This window comes from Danio rerio, chromosome 4 (assembly GCF_052040795.2).
Source record: "Danio rerio strain M-AB ecotype USA chromosome 4, GRCz13ab, whole genome shotgun sequence".
In the NCBI taxonomy this organism is placed as follows: domain Eukaryota; kingdom Metazoa; phylum Chordata; class Actinopteri; order Cypriniformes; family Danionidae; genus Danio; species Danio rerio.
The window spans coordinates 63150182-63165886 of record NC_141024.2 but is presented as its reverse complement, the minus strand read 5'-3'; the positions used below and the strand labels follow the sequence as shown (position 1 = coordinate 63165886).

At 40.8% G+C, this 15705-nt stretch overlaps 2 protein-coding genes, 1 long non-coding RNA gene and 1 pseudogene across 3 annotated transcripts in view; 1 reads left to right on the top strand and 3 right to left on the bottom strand.

Moving 5' to 3' along the window:
* Nucleotides 1-15705, bottom strand: part of LOC100537855 (uncharacterized) — a 150258-nt gene that overhangs the window by 106596 nt on the left and 27957 nt on the right. The window lies entirely within an intron of this gene.
* LOC148682307 (uncharacterized) lies at nt 3943-8993 on the top strand. The gene is made up of 2 exons (XR_015943005.1): nt 3943-8030; nt 8854-8993. It is a non-coding gene; the product is annotated as an uncharacterized LOC148682307 (long non-coding RNA).
* On the bottom strand, nt 9300-12774 carry LOC147845161 (zinc finger BED domain-containing protein 4-like). Its single transcript, XM_087247713.1, has 3 exons — nt 12497-12774; nt 11885-12190; nt 9300-9421 (listed from the first exon to the last, which is right to left on the bottom strand). The coding sequence occupies exons 1-3, from the start codon at nt 12747-12749 to the stop codon at nt 9300-9302; spliced, it is 681 nt and encodes a 226-aa protein (XP_087103839.1). The 5' UTR covers nt 12750-12774.
* On the bottom strand, nt 13852-14944 carry LOC147845160 (uncharacterized; annotated as a pseudogene).

The following is a 15705-nucleotide window of genomic DNA, read 5'->3' as shown; positions in this document are numbered from 1 at the left end:
GGGGCGTCCTTGGCAAAACCTGTAGGGGTGCCATGGTTGGACGATTAGGCTTCTGCTGAGTTTGGTTAGGATGACTCTAGCGAGAGTTGAGGCTCTATTAGGTACCTTTGTGAGTTGGAACCTTGTGAGGAGTTGCTTGGGGGTTGGTTGGAGCCTGTTGTGCTTCTTTGAGGTGGTATTTACTGAGGCGTATGTAAGATTTAAAAGCTTCAGAAGACCAGCGACCAAGGGTCTGGATCAGATTGTGTGAGAGCCCGTTAGAGGCTGCTGTAGTGGCTGCGCCAATCCTGAATGAGTGGCTGGAAAAAGGCTCTGGGGAAAAACCTGATAGGCGAAGAATTTCTTTAAGGTGTTTTTGGAACCAGAATCGAGATACTGGACGGTTAGCGTCGTCAGTAAAAAGCGGGGCCATAGGGTTAGCTTCTTGCGATTTTCTTAGATTAAGATAGGCTAGGAGGGTTTGGAATGGGCGAGTAGGAGAAGGTATGTCGAAAATGAGGATAGAGTGTCCTTTCTGGGTTTGATCTGTTTTGCTTTGTTTGATAAGGAAAGAGATGGTTTCCTTATCTTGCAAAGCTAGATCTGAGATGGTGGGGTGGAGTAGAGGGTTAAATTTAGATGTAACTGTTAATTCGGAACATCTAAGAAACCCAAAAAATGCTAGATTAAACATAGCATCTAAGGTGCGGGCTGTATGGGAGGAAATATACCCTTTGCGAAGGGTGTAGATGCATGAGGTAAGGATTTTGAGTGTGATGGGTTGTCTGGCATCAGGGCTGGTGGGGTGGTTTTTCTAAATACCCTTGATAAGAAGGGAGGTTTGCGAATTTGTGATGGCGTCGGAAGGAGACCCATGGATTAATTTGTGAAAGAACTGGATCCCGCTAAGGTAGCTCTTTATTGAACTGGCTTGTAGGTGATTTGCGGTGTGAAGGTGGGATATAAAGGAAGTGATAGAGAGGAGAGAAAAATCAGGAAAAGGAAGTTGGTGTAGAATATGGAATTGTTTGAACGAATTCCATGCTGTGAGGTATGCATTGAGGGTTCTAGGAGCTATTGCTTGCAGGATGAGAGATAGAGAAGTTTGGTGAAGATTATGAAGTGGGTGGTTTATGGCAATATCGTTTCTGAATACGGAGGTACAGGCGTTGGGTGAGGGTCTGCTTCCGGGGCCAGTTGCCAGAATTTCTGTAGAGAGAAGCGAGAGAGAGAGTCAGCAATTTGGTTTTTGCAACCAGGTACATGTTCAGCAATCATGATAAATTGTTTTTTAGCAGATATCCAGATAAGGCGTCTTAAAAATGGCATAAGTGCTTGGGAGTGGGAGCGCCTTTTGTTGATGCAATGCACTGTGGCTTCATTATCGCAGTGAATGAGAATGCTAAAAGTAGACCATTCGTCCCCCCACAAGATGGCTGCTGCGACAATGGGGTAGAGTTCGAATAGGGCTGAAGAACATTGGTCTTTTGGAATGGAATTGAATTGGGGTGGCCATGTTGAGGCAAACCAGTGTCCTTTGTAGTAGCCGCCGAAACCAATAGAGGGGGCAGCGTCTGTGTATAGGTTAATTAGGTTGTTAAGTCGCTATAGAAAAAGGAACAGCCGTTCCATTGCTTAAGGAAAGAGATCCATAAGCAGAGTTCATCGCGACTTGGTTTAGAGAGAATAATTATTTCTTCTAAACCTTGAACTGTGGTGGATAGTTGAAGGAGGTGTGAAATAAAGGGGCGGCCCTGTGGAATGATGCGCATAGCGAAATTTAGATGGCTGAGAATTGATAGGATTTCTCGTTTTGTGCACATCTGTTTTTCGAGGAAGATTTGGGATAGAGAAATGATCCGATCGATCTTCTCTTTGGGGAGGGATGCTTGAAATTTGTGCGAGTCTAGATTAATGCCCAGAAATTCGATTGAAGTACTGGGACCTGAAGTTTTTTCCTCTGCTAGAGGAATTCCGAGATCAGCGAAAACTTGTTGGGTGATCGCTAGGTGTTTGGCTGGAGGAGATGACGGGGGAGAAATAATGAGAAAATCATCTAGAAGGTGGATGAGGTATGGAATTCCGTAATTATTGGATAGAATCCAGCATAATGCTTCTGACATCATGTCAAATATTTTTGGGCTGCTTTTGCATCCGAAGGTTAGTCGGACTGCAAAATAGAATTGGTTGCGCCAATAAATGCCAAAAAGGTGCCAGTAGTCTGGGTGGATTGGCATGATTTTAAAGGCAGAAGAGATGTCTACTTTGGCTAGCCAGGCGTTGTGGCCGGCTATCTTAATAAGAGAGATTGCTTGATCGATGTCGTGATAGTTGAGCGTATATTCTTCTAGTGGTATCGTGCTGTTAATGCTAGAGAAAGAGGAATTGTGTGGGGACGAAAGGTCGACTATGAGGCGTTTTTTGCCGGAAAATTTTCGAGTTGCGACACCAATAGGGCTAATGCGTGAAATATTGAATGGAGGAGCCTTAAAAGGTCCGATCATAAATTTGTTGTCAATTTCTTTTTTAATAAGATAATCGACTGTTTCGGGTTCGGAGGTCGCAGACTGCAGGTTAGGACAGATTAAATTAAGAGAAGGGAGAGCTGCAACACCTGGGTGGAATCCGTGGGTTAGACCTGCAATGAGAAAATCAGAAAAGTTAGTATCAGGGTGAGACTTTAGTTCCCGAGCAAGGTTAGAAATATTCACAGGAGTCGACAAATAATTTTTTGATTTTTTATTATTAGCTCTTAGGATTTGGCAGATTATCTTGGCGTGGGCGCCGCCACAGTAGGAGCACAGGTGAAGGTATCTGCATGGCATCCTATGACATCTACCCATGTTGAAGTTGTGGCAGATGTCACGGCTAGGAAGGGAGGGTTTAGTAGGGATAGACAAAATAGAAGAAATGTTACGACTGGAAGGGTTAGGAACGTAGCTGGTAGATTTAGAAGGAGGTTGAGTTGGATCAGGAAGAGGGTTAACTAAAGGACAGGAGGTAGTGGGGTGCAGACAGGAGCGACAGACAGCACAGGTTAGATTGCGGCAACCCAAAAATACCCTGTTGTGGAGCTCAGTGTCCAAAGCCCCCCAGTAGGGACACTGATTCCACTGGGTAACGCGCAGAGCGCATTTAGCAGAGAATAGCTTGTGGTAAGTGAAAAAGTGGGTGCCCCCATAGGATAGCGCGAGCTCGGCAATAATGGCCATGTAATCATTAAGCTCGCGTCTCCTATGGGGATATACTGAACAAATTATGTCGGTGAATCTTGAAAAGGCTATGCTAAATTCGGCTAAGGTTAGGGTGCGGGACTGATTATTAACTGAAGATTTGAGGGATACTGAAAATTCGCCGCAATCAACCTGGCGTTCTGCCGCAGGGGGTGCTATAGGTGAGAGGAGTGAAATGAGGTCAATATCCGCACCTGAGAGGATTAAGTTGCGGGCTGAATTAGAGATGGGTGGAGGTTCCATAGCTAGAGCGTTATTCGGCGGTGGGAGGGGCGTGGCAGATGACAGAGTGAAAGGGGGGCGTGTAGAAGAAACTTGATTTGGAATAGAAAAGGAGCAGGTAGGGTTAGAGTTAGAGTGAGCGAGGGGAAGTGAAGAAGAAAAAGATGGAATATTGATTGGAGGATTTTGAGATGCAAAAGGCAGGTTTTGGGAGGAAGGGGGGGGGAGCGGAGGAGGAGGGGGGGGAAGAAGAGGATTGATTTGGAGGAAGAGCAGGGGGAGCAGAAATAGCAGGATGAAACTGAGCATTGGAGGTAGAAGGGAGATGAGGGCTAATGAGAGAGCTAGAGGGGGCGGGGGGCCAGGAGAAGGGGGTAGAAAGAGTTAGAGGGAGAGGGAGAGAGGCTGAGTTCACTTGAATGGAGTCCTGCTGTGGGAGAATGAGTGACGTCATCGGAGGAGGCTGGGTTTCCTGGTGTTGCGATCTTGCGTGGGAGTGGCTTGCTATGTGTTTTTGTTTTGACTTCTTCTTTCCTGGTTGTGAACGGGAGGCTTGCGGGTATGGAGTGAATCGAATCGGATTTTCCTGAGCGGCTGATCTTGGAGGAGGACTTGCAGAGGGAAGGGAGTCCGATGTTGCGTTTTTGTAAAGTTTTAGGAGTTCCGGTTTTTTTAGATTTTTGGGAGCGTTGATTCCGAGGATGGCGAGCTTGTTCCTGATTTCTGATACGGTGATTCTGCTTGGATGGAGGACTGAGGAGGTTGCGGAGATATAAGATGAGGTAGGTGAAGAGATTTGTTGCCTTGGAGTGGATTGCGTTGGTGATAAGTTTTGACGGGACCTAGTAGCGGTGGAGCGTGTCATGCGTCGGCCTCTTGTGACGGCCTGGGGTTCGGGTTGAGAGCCAGGCGGAGCGGGGAGAGGTTGGTTTTTGGAGGGAGAGTTGAGAAGGTCTGGCTGGTTGTTAGCTTGCTCGTTGATGTTCTCGTTGTTCATGGTGGCTTGTTTTGTTGGAGATATTGATTGTTGGAGGGAATAGAAGATAGTGGTAGCAGTTGCGGATGATAATGATGGTGATGATGATGAATAAATGCTGGATCTGTTTGTAGAAGTTGCTGTTTTGGAGATGAGCGGCTATAATTGGATAGCTGGAGCACAGTCTGAGGCTGAGCGGTCTTCCAAACGAAGATAAAGTGAACTGAAAACTTAGACTATTTATGGTGCCTTAGGGCTCATATGATTGGAAGATTAGTGATTAGCAAATGCGAGACTGGACGTGATAAATCATAAGCAGATCCTCTCGAAATTAGTTTATTAATAAACTTCACATAATGCACATAACGTGCTGAAAAAGGGATCAGTAACAAAGAGGCTCTAATGAAAATAAAGCAATGGGGTTGCAGTCCAACCCATTCCTAGTGGAAGCAAAACATATTTTGTCTCAATATCAGAGATCTTGTAGAGTTTGACTTTAGCTGCCAGCTCACATGCCTTAAAGATGCCAATGTCTTTAGAATTAATGGGCTCTGTTTAAAGTGGGGCCAGACACAAAAATCTTCTCAGCAAAATGAAAGTTTCTTCTGTGGTGGTGTCATACAAGATGTTCTCAATTAAGCCAAGTTGTCCATCAATCATCACGCAGTTGTCTCCAGTTCTACATTTTATTGTGACATTTTCAAGAATGGCTTTATTGTACTGCACTCCTGGGGCCTCATGTACGAAGGCTTGCGTGGAAATCTTACTAAAACATTGCGTACGCACAAAGCTGTAAATGTGCGTACGCAGAAAAAAATTCAGATGTATGAAACACTGCGTACGCCGAATCTCACGCATATTCTTTTGTACATCTGAATGAACGTGAAACTGAGCGCAACATGCACGAGCACAAAACCCCTCCCTGCCTCCTCCCCCGTATGAATATGCTAATGACTATGCTAATGTCAAAACCCAACGAAAAAGCAATGGCAAAAGCAAGCAAAAAGAGAAACTTTGAACAGAATGTAAAATGGAGGTGCTGCTTTCGGAGGTAGACCGGAGAAAAGCGGTGTTATTTTCAAGTTTGTTCGGCGGAATTAACAACAAAAGAAAATAAATAGAGTGGGAGAGTTTAGCTGATACGGTTAACACAGTTGGGTCTGAACATCGCACTGAGTGCATTTAAAAAAGAAATAGTGTGGTTTATATCTGTAAAATGTTGCAGTACCCTTCGCAGTCTCAGTGGCGCACCTCATAAGAAGCATATGATCATGTACTGACACGTTCGAGCATAAACTCGGCTCGAATCCAGCGTCTGATGAATTCCTTCTTCTTTTTTTTCCCCGCTACATATCAGATTTTGCCCACTATTTATCACGAGAAAGACAAGTAGGAATCATCAATAAGTTTGTGCATCATATTTTATTTGCACATTTATTGAATGGAAATGTTTCTGATTCACGCATGCAAATTTATCTTCACATAGTGTCTTTATAGCAATGTGCGTGCAGTAGATAGCTCAGATTACATTGGGAAAACAGGCGACCGCTGCAAATTGTGCTTTAATGTTTAGCTGGTCAACTGTATGGTATGGAAATCTTACATACCTACTATATGAACCCGTCTCATACAGACGCCATTGCAAGGATCAGACACTTTGTAGAGAAGAATTTAACACAACTGCCTCTAGGAGTCGCCAATGGAAATAAAACAGACACGCACAAAAAATGTGCGTACGCCTGCCAGAAAGCTGCCGTGAACCTGCGCAAATTCCCACGTTCAGTTCATTGTTAGTAAATCCAAACGTGAGCGATTCTGAGCGTGAAACCTGGCGTACGCAAAGTTTTTGTGCGTACGCAGCGTTGATACATGAGGCCCCTGGTGTACCGTCTTGCACTGTTGGCCATTTGAGCATTTTCCGCTGAGTTTGAGTATTTCCAGCTGAGAAGGGGGCTTGCTCTGCATGGACTGCCACTCCATAACACAAATCAATTACTGGAGAATTTGTTGGGGTTTTCTGATCTTCCTTTTAAGCTGACCAAGGAAGTTTTCAAAGCATATGCAGACACACAGTCCAAAGGACCAAACCTCCTCACATCATCTGCAAGATGACAGAGAGTGGACATTATAGACCATCTCCCCAACCCCATACAAGGTCTTGAACTGTTCAAGGAGATACCTAATCAAGTTATCATCATAGTCACATTAATGGGCACAGAGGGTTGGAGAAAGTATCAGATAGATGCTAATCGGCAGTGATTGGAAGTTGTTGTAAAGTGGTGTTGGAAGAATATCCTTCAATACTAATGGATCGGTGTACAGCAGAAACTGCCTAAACTCAGTAGCTTTCCAGCGATCCAGTTCAGAGAGTGATCATGGCTTTCGTGCAAATTAAAGTGTATGTACTTTGACATCCCTACAAGACTCTCTGTGATGGTATTTATTATATGGGAGCTTTGTCTGTTTTGTAGGTTGCCCTTGGTCCAAAAGTTGACATACATATAATCTAGCACGAATTGTGTGACCATTCCAAAACTTAATGAACTAAGTATGGAGTGACCTCCGTGGTGGTTTTCTGGGAATGTAATTTTACGTCTCATATAAGATCCTTCCTGCGTGCAACGATCGCAATCACCACTATAATCTCCATTAGGGATGCTCATTTCGGTTAATTATGCTAACCGACAACCGCCGCTCATTAATCGGTTATTAACTGTTAACTGGTCAGATTACTATTAATTTTATATTAAACAAATTGACGTGACTATTTTGTGTTCGACAAATTAAATATTGCATTTTAAAATACTGATTTATTTTTATATGCTAGCATATTAATAACAGAACACAACAACAGAGCATTTTCACGCACCTGCAGTGTTTAGCACAGAAGAACAGAATAAACTAAATAAAATAAATAGGACTGCCCTAAATTATTTTCACTTAAATAATTAATTTATATTACAAAACGAAAATACTGACTGATTCTTTTTAATAACTGGCATAGGCTGTTTTTTTTTCCAATCATATGTTTTTTTTCTTCCGTCAATTAAAAATTGCAGACTTCCTCAAATTGCCCGCTCCACGGAAAATGCCCCACTGTTATTATTATAATCACAAAACCTTTTTTCATTTTTAATAGAAATCATTATTTTAAAGAATATGTGCTGATGTATGGTTTCCTTTCCATCCTGTCTTCAGTAGAAGAATGAACAAATCTTTGTAGCATAAAAAAAAATGTTTTATCGTGTTAAATTGTTTTGGTACATTTTCTATACCACACAAGTGTCTGATTTACAATTTTAACTAATTTATTACCAAATTCAAACAATATGCTGCTTAAAGTAGAATAAGACATTGTGTTTATGCCTTGTTTAAATGAAGCAGTACAATGGCATGAACCAATTATCTCATCTTTACTACAGTACTGATTGTAGCAGAAATTAATCTAAATGAATGTTTTAAGCTATATTGAAAAATATGTACATTTTACCCATATTAAAGTTGTCTCATAATTGCTCGTTGTTTCAACCAAGGAAGGACATCAATAAAGCAAATGAATCTAATGCTAAACTGAGCCATATCAATTGCAATCTTTACATTTCTGTCAATACCCAGCCTTGGTGTGCTGTGCAAATCCAACAATTTATTAAAAACCTAAGAATAACTTTAATTTTATTCTTTTTTTTTCGGATTAGCCCCTTTATTAATCTAGGGTTGCCACAGCGAAATGAACCGCCAACTTATCCAGCAAGCACATGTTTTACACATGCCCTTCCAGCTGCAACCCATCTCTGGGAAACATCCATACACACTCATACACTACGGACAATTTACCCTACCCAATTCCTCTATAGCGCATGTCTTTTGACTGTGGGGGAAACCGGAGCACCCGAAGGAAACCCACACGAACGCAGGGAGAACATGCAAACTCCACACAGAAACACCAACTGACACAGCTGATGCGACCTTCTTGCTGTAAGGCGACAGCACTACCTACTGCCCCACTGCGTCGCCTTAACTTAATTTGCATTTGATAAAAGGCATGTGTCTTGGAAAAGTAAAGTTAATTAAATTTTGTAAATCTTACCTTGTCATTAAGCCAGCAGCCCTCCTTCAGTGTGGCCAAGTCACTCTGTGTAATACACTGTTTAAAGGCAGTACTGATCACCAGGTTTGGGTTTTGTAGTGCCAGGATATCCTTTACCTCAGATTCCATGTCCTAGACATGAAGTGGGGGTTGGGGGTCATATAATCTTGATTTGTGGACATGCTTTATTTACAAAAAACAAAAGCAACATTTTATTTCTGTCAGCACAGTTAAGTGCTCACTAGGGTACAACTGAGAACATCCATCATCATGTGCAATTGTCATTTGTTTTGTCATTTCTTTTCTGTAGACATCAGAAAATGGGCATCCGCTGTGCAAAACATATGCTGGATAAGTTGGCGGTTCAATCTGTGGCAACCCCTGATAAATATAGAGAATAAGCCAAAGGAAAACGAATGAATGAATGATTTCACGTTATTTTTGGACATCTATTTAAAGTCTATAAAATCAAAACCAAAAAAAAAAAAAAAAGAAAGATAAGAAAATCCTGACATAAAAAGTACATATAAACATCAAAGTTTTCTAAATAGACAATCAAAATAAATCTTAATTTAAATTTGATTTTCATTCACATTAACACAAATAAACACACATCAAATATGGCACATTAACCTCACTGATTTATTATTAATTAAAAATATACTGCATTATATCTGGGTTTGGAACAACATGAGGGCATGTAAAGGATGAAAAGTTTCATGCAGTTAAATTCTGTATTCCTTTAAAAACTATTACTTTAACAATCATTGTAAATGATGGGAAAAAAAAATCAAACACACCTTCATTTGGATTTCCTGAAACCATTTTCCGTTTCCTGGTTGTTTTTGCTTTGCCTCTTTTCAACCGACTTGGCAAAGCTCTGAGGTTTTTCTTGGCAGGCTCCTGGAGGACCAGTCCATCTTCCTTGGGTAAACCGGATTTCAGGGTCTCACAAAGACCATAAACAATTCGGAACGCACTCTTGATAGCTTCTTTATCATTGCATATATAAGACATATCATGCAAAATCTTGAGCTGTTCACGTAGATGCTGCTGATCGACTGTAACTTGTGATGATTGTGATTCAGTACCACGTGTTTGCATCTCTGTGCATGCTACAGGACTATCATAAACGTCAGAGAGGTCTTTCTGAATGCTGAAGTCATTGCTCTGGGGATCTTGAGTTAAAGCAACATTAAAATCCAGAGTTATATATGGACTTTGGCGGTACTCCGGGCTAAGGTCAACCCATGTCTTTTCAGTGTGCTTAAAAACTGCAAAAAAATGTTTGCAAGGTAGGAATGTCGTTTTGAATTGAAAACATTCACATGATGGGTTATCAAGTTCTACTTTGTACCAAGCAGAAGTTGTCTCACTCTTGACCTTAAAAGACCCTTTTCCAAGCACCTCTATGTGCTCTTTGGAATAACTGGAAGCTGCCTGCATACTGTTTAAGCAATGCTTGACAAAACTTCTGGGTCTGTTATTCAGGAATGCTGGAACAGCTGGATTGTAACTTTTGCATTCACTGCTGTACATAAAGTTGAGTCTAGTGTATGACAACAACTGCTCTGGAACAAACTCGCATACTAGAGTTTCAAGCAGAGATGAAACACTTCCTGTTCCAGAAAATTTGAGGTAGAAACTCTTCAATGACTTATTGAGTGCCTCAACTCCATTGTTGGTGGTGACTGCCACAGAGAATCCATGTGGTGCATAGGCCCTACACCACCTCTGGAAAACAATAAAAAAAATATAAACTTAATACAAGTAAATAACAACCACAAACAAAGTGGTAGTGCTCTAAATGCCTGGCTGTCTGCCCTTTTATCTTCTTTTTGTTTAAATGTACAACAATTGAACATCAAATGTAGAATACAAAACATGAGGTGCATTATCTCACCTCCCGAATACTTAACCACCTTTTATCAACATAGTTTCTGACTTCAAGGGATTTGTAAACTTGGCTCTCCTTCAGTCTTTCAACCTCCCTATCACAAGATTATTCACTTGGGGCACAAGCTATGTCACGAAGGTGGTGAAGTAGTTCATTTTGGTCAGAAGGGTACAACTTGATCTTGGCTGTCAGGGAGAGTACAGGGAAGATAAAAAAGTCCATGAAATAGTGGTAATTCCAAACAAATATTTCACATCTGATACCATTAATAAAATAATGCAACTGTACTTTAACACCTCCAAATAATAATATACAAGCTTGATAACTCCATAAAAGCCACTGTACAGTGCAGAATCAAAAATCCCTGGTATAGTCAAACCTATTAATTAGACATGATTACCACTATACTTCGGACCAAACAGTGCGTGGTAACTGCATATTACAGCTGTTATTAATAAATAAATCAATAGAATAGCATACAATTAGTCCAATAAAAGAAATAGGCTGTGACAGGTTATGAGGATTTTTAAATGTATTCATTCATTCATTTTCATTTTGGCTTAGTCACTCGAACCAGCAACCTTCTTGCTGTGAGGCAAACTAGCTACCCACTGCGCCAACGTGCAGCCCCAATTTTGAAACGTATAAAACATAATTAACTTCTGGTTTATGGAAATTCTGTACTAGTGTACTCCTAATAATCAGAAAAAATGGCAACCAAAATCAAAATTTCAATTTGATTGTTATCATGATTAAAGACTTTTGGCTATATATTCTGAGGAGTAGATTTCAAAAGCAGTGCAACATCTTATATACTGTAAATGCAAGTTTATCTCATCCTTACCTTGCCTTGTCCATTGCATCCAAGCCTGCTCACGATGGAATGAGCATAGATACTTCTGAGAATTTGGAAATACATGTTCCAAAGCTTGGTATTCTTGTTGTGAGTAATCAAGCATGAAGTATTTTGGTTCCCAATGTTGATTCCACTGCTTCAAGATGTTGAGGGCTTCGTCTCATTTTCACAAATAAACTCAGCTATGGGTTTGTATCCAACATTTGTCCGAACGACAAGAAGAAACAAGGGCAATGCATATTTTGTTATTCTGTAAGTAGCGTCAAGAAGGACCAAATCTCCATAGCGCTTAAGTAACTCCCGTTGTTGTGCATTCTGATGAACAAACAAGAAAGTTTCTTGTGAAGATGTTATCTCGTGTGTGTCACTACACTCCAAATCAGAGTCTTCTGATTCAGGAAATCCTTGATCTTCTGCTTTAACATTAAACTTCACAACTGTCTGCTTAATGTTGTTCTCTGTACATTTCCTAAAGAAAAAATTGGCACTTGTATCTGTTATTTTCCATTCATCAATTTTCTTTTCGACCTGCAGTTGATCCAAGCCAGAATATTTGAGCTGTAGATTAGAGTTTAAGAAAAGCAACATGTTAACATTTTTTGGTTACAGACGATTTCTCCTCTAATTGTCTCACCTGCTTTAGAAAACAGCCTCTCTGCTGGAACAGAAGTTGCGAAAATTCCAAGGTATTTCTTGGCCAGTTTGCTGAGCAGTGGAAATGTGTTCTCGTTTTTTTTCCACCATTGCAAAGGGTCTTCACTTCTTGAGATCACTTTCTTTTCCATATATCTCTGAATTTCAATATACGTGTCTGTATTATTTGTGCGGTTCCCCTGGAAGGCCAAAATACGCGTGTCAAACTCCAGCCATAATCCTCCTTTTGACGTTGAGCAGTCTGCATCCCTCCTTTCAGCAGGTGACTCCTGTGGCTCTGTCAAGACTGTTCATGTAGAGGTGGTTGATGCAGAAGGTTCACTGGTTGTTGTCTGTCTGACCAGGGCTTGCATCTCACTGATAAGGTGTGATTTAATGTTTTCAACATTGCCAGAATCACAAAATACAATGTTTTGGAACCGAATGTCCAAAAAGGTGCTGGCTGCAAGAGTATAGTTATGCACAATGTTTTCAAACCGACGTTTGCACTGTATTGCAAGCTGCGAAGCCAACTTGTTACCTTTCTGCCCAGCAGACATGTTTGCATTTTGAGGGAGAGAGACCAGAGGTATGGCTTTTGAGATGGTCACTTACTGCTCTGCTGAAACCTCTTTAGTGGCTACCTCAAAGGGCCTGAGAGCTTCAATGGCTTGGGTGATACAGGACCACTCCTCATCACTTAAGCACAAGGTGTTTCTCCCAAGAAGACAAAGTGCTGTTATAACAGCTTGTCTTTGCTCACTGAGTCTCTCCAGCATATAGAATACTGAATTCCACCGGGTCTCTACTGCTTGAATTAGTTTGTGCTCAGGCAGCTGCAAATGAATTTGCACTTCCTTTAGCATGTCAGATGCTTTGGTGCTATGGTGAAAGAACCGAACTATAGAAGCACATTTCTCGAGAATGGACTACAAATTTTTCTCAGTCTTTATGGAGTCTTTCACAACCAAGTTAAGGGTGTGTGAAAACAGGGCCGGAGTGGGACTCTTTTTCAGCCCTGGAGTTTCAAGCCTTAGACCGGCCCACCTCAGTTCACCACTGACTATATTAAAATAAGGTAATTTCCAATTCAGTTTCTAATTACACTATCACGTCTTTTTTTGAAAAAAAAAAAACAGCTGTTTTAGAACTTCAAATGTTCAACAACCCTTACAGTATTATATGTCTTAACAACAAAAATGAAAAAAAAGAAATTACTTAGGCAAGGACCAAACCCAGGTTAGCGGCGTCATAACCTACCACGCTAACCACTGTACCACAACAGTTGTACATTGAATGGTGACTTATCTAATTATATCATCAGTAACCTGCAGGCTACATCTTGCTCACAAGGCTACGAGAAAATAGATAAAAAGAGCAGAGCTGCGGTAAAAAATTGAATAAGAAGTCTGTGGACAAGTAAATAAATAAATAATTTTTAAAAAGTGTGACTGCTGAGAGCAACAGATTCTGGAGCTAGGGACCCTGGTGGCCAAAAAAATGGACCGGCCCACCGGGAATTCTCCCGGTCCTCCCGATTAGCCAATCCAGGCCTGTGTGAAAAACATGGAATGTGTTTCCATTGGGTTTACTGCACAGCTGAAACCATATTAGCTCCGTTATCAATAATGACAGCAAAGACCTTGCTGGTAATGCCCCAGTCATCTGATATTTTTCTGATATCAAGAGTGCAAGCCTGCATCTGCCATTTGTGGTCAATGAAATGTTCTGATACAGTCAAATAGGCTTCGGCTGTTCTTGATGTCCACATGCCACTTGTTAAAACCACACTGCTTGCAGAATCTATGGAGTCCTTCAGTGTGGTTTTGACTTGCTCGTAGAGCTTTGGAATCTCACTCATTAAGGATTTTCTAGCTGGGATATGATATCGGGATCAACCACCTTTATAAAATGATGGAAACCTGCATCTTTAACAATTGAAACTGGTTGCAAATCCATAACAACCATCTAGGCTAGGCTCTTTGTGAGGTCTCTGGCTCTTTGGGAATCATCTGAAAAGGATAATAGTAATTTATATAAATATAATATTCAATTATATTTTCATATTTATTATTCAAACATAATTTTCATTATATATATATATATATATATATATATATATATATATATATATATATATAGATAGAAGTAAGAATTATTGTTGTCGCGCACCTACTGAAGAGTAGGAACGAGGGTGTGCCGCGTCGCGGGGGCACTTTTGATCATTTTGGAAGGGCACTTTCTATCCAAGACTAAAAAGGGCATGTTATGTTTAATGAGTTTTCATGGTCCCAGGTACTCTTTTCAGATCTGCTGGTGCTAATTCTGCACTTTTTTGACATCCTCCTCTTTGATTTGAAAGAGCCTTACAGTTGAGTTTAGACTTAGCTGCTTAAAAAGAGTGTGAACATCTGGTATGCTGGTACCATAAGAAACAATTCTGTCAGCCAGGTTTTTTAAGGCACCACCCACACCATCCGGAGCACCCTTTCCATGGGATGCCTCTGTGAAGTTCCATGTGACATGATTAAATCCTTGCATGAATGGAACTGTTGCGGCTAAATAAAAGTTGGTTTTATTCTGGTACTGTGATGTGGGCCCATCTGAAATGAAGTGTATGGTCGTTGCATTAGGATACTCATCTCTGATGTTCCTCAGGACTGGGTCAAGGAATGTGGCAGTTGCATTATGCTGAAGGCAATCTGAGAGCGATGCAAAGGACTTCACCTTCTCCCCACTGAAATAAATAACTCCAGTATGGAGAGTAACTTGCTGGTTGCCACCTCCAAAGTGGCTCTCTTTTATTTCTCTTGTGTACTTACAAGTGTAGTTCTCACTGTAGTCAACATTAACTACTACTTCATTGAGAGTAAGACTCTCTCACATTTCTCAGTCTTTTAGACTGGTGCTTGATGTTGTAAATGTGTCTTGAGAAGTTTGAGCGGTGGTCCTGTGTCAAGTCTACAAGCTTTTCTATGGAGGTATGTCTCTTTTCAAGAAAAACATTCCTCACTTCCTTTTCTTTAGTGTACCTTTTCTAGGTACAGATTTTGCAACCCATTCTTTCCATATTATGATGTTTTCTTTCATTGAGGTATCCAGTGTTGTGGGGATTTTTTTATTCTTGCAATTGCTGCAAGTCCTGTACTTGCAGGACATGTCATTTTCACTGCACACACTGGCCTGCACAAGGTCCCTTGGGGAGGATGTGGCTATGATCTCTAGCTGATGCAGTTTTTTTTTTTTTTAATCTTCAGACCAAAGTTTTCATGTATTTTACATGCACATGTTTCTTTGTCTTTTACTCTTCGATGAATAATCCAAAATGGCTTCATTTTGCAAAACTGGGACATGGAAATTTTATGCCTGGGATTCTCTGAAAATCTTCTAAGAATATTTGACATGTTGTCTGTCAATGCTCTCTTGCGAAATATCTGTCCCTTTTTCCGAATTTCACCAGATTAGCCATTTATTACAGTAGACACTTCATCTTGGTGAAAAAATTGATGAACAATTCTGCTTTTTAATCTTCTTAGGGGCAGAGATGTAATTACACTGTAAAAAATCAAATAAAAAAACTTTATACAAAAAGTACGGAAAATTGGCTGAGTGAAAAAAAAAATGGGTGAAAGAAAAAAAAATGGGTCGGAGGAAAATATATATTTCTAACTTTTTGCGTTCTCTCGCAAAGTTTTGCGTTCCCTCGCAAAGATGTTTTGCGTTATCTCGCAAAGATGTTTTGCGTTCCCTCGCAAAGTTGTTTTGCGTTCTCTCGCAAAACTGTTTCTCCACAAACACTTCCTGTTGACTTCACTCACGTAA

What these genes read in the sequence shown, in the direction of transcription:
- LOC147845161 (XM_087247713.1), bottom strand. Translation starts at nt 12,749, where the DNA reads ATGCTAAAGGAAGTGCAAATTCATTTGCAGCTGCCTGAGCACAAACTA. An exon ending in AGAGGTTTCAGCAGAGCAGT is followed by an intron (nt 12,191 to 12,496) that starts AAGTGACCATCT and finishes CTACATGAACAG; the next exon opens with TCTTGACAGAGCCACAGGAG. An exon ending in GAGGCTGTTTTCTAAAGCAG is followed by an intron (nt 9,422 to 11,884) that starts GTGAGACAATTA and finishes GGTTTACCCAAG; the next exon opens with GAAGATGGACTGGTCCTCCA.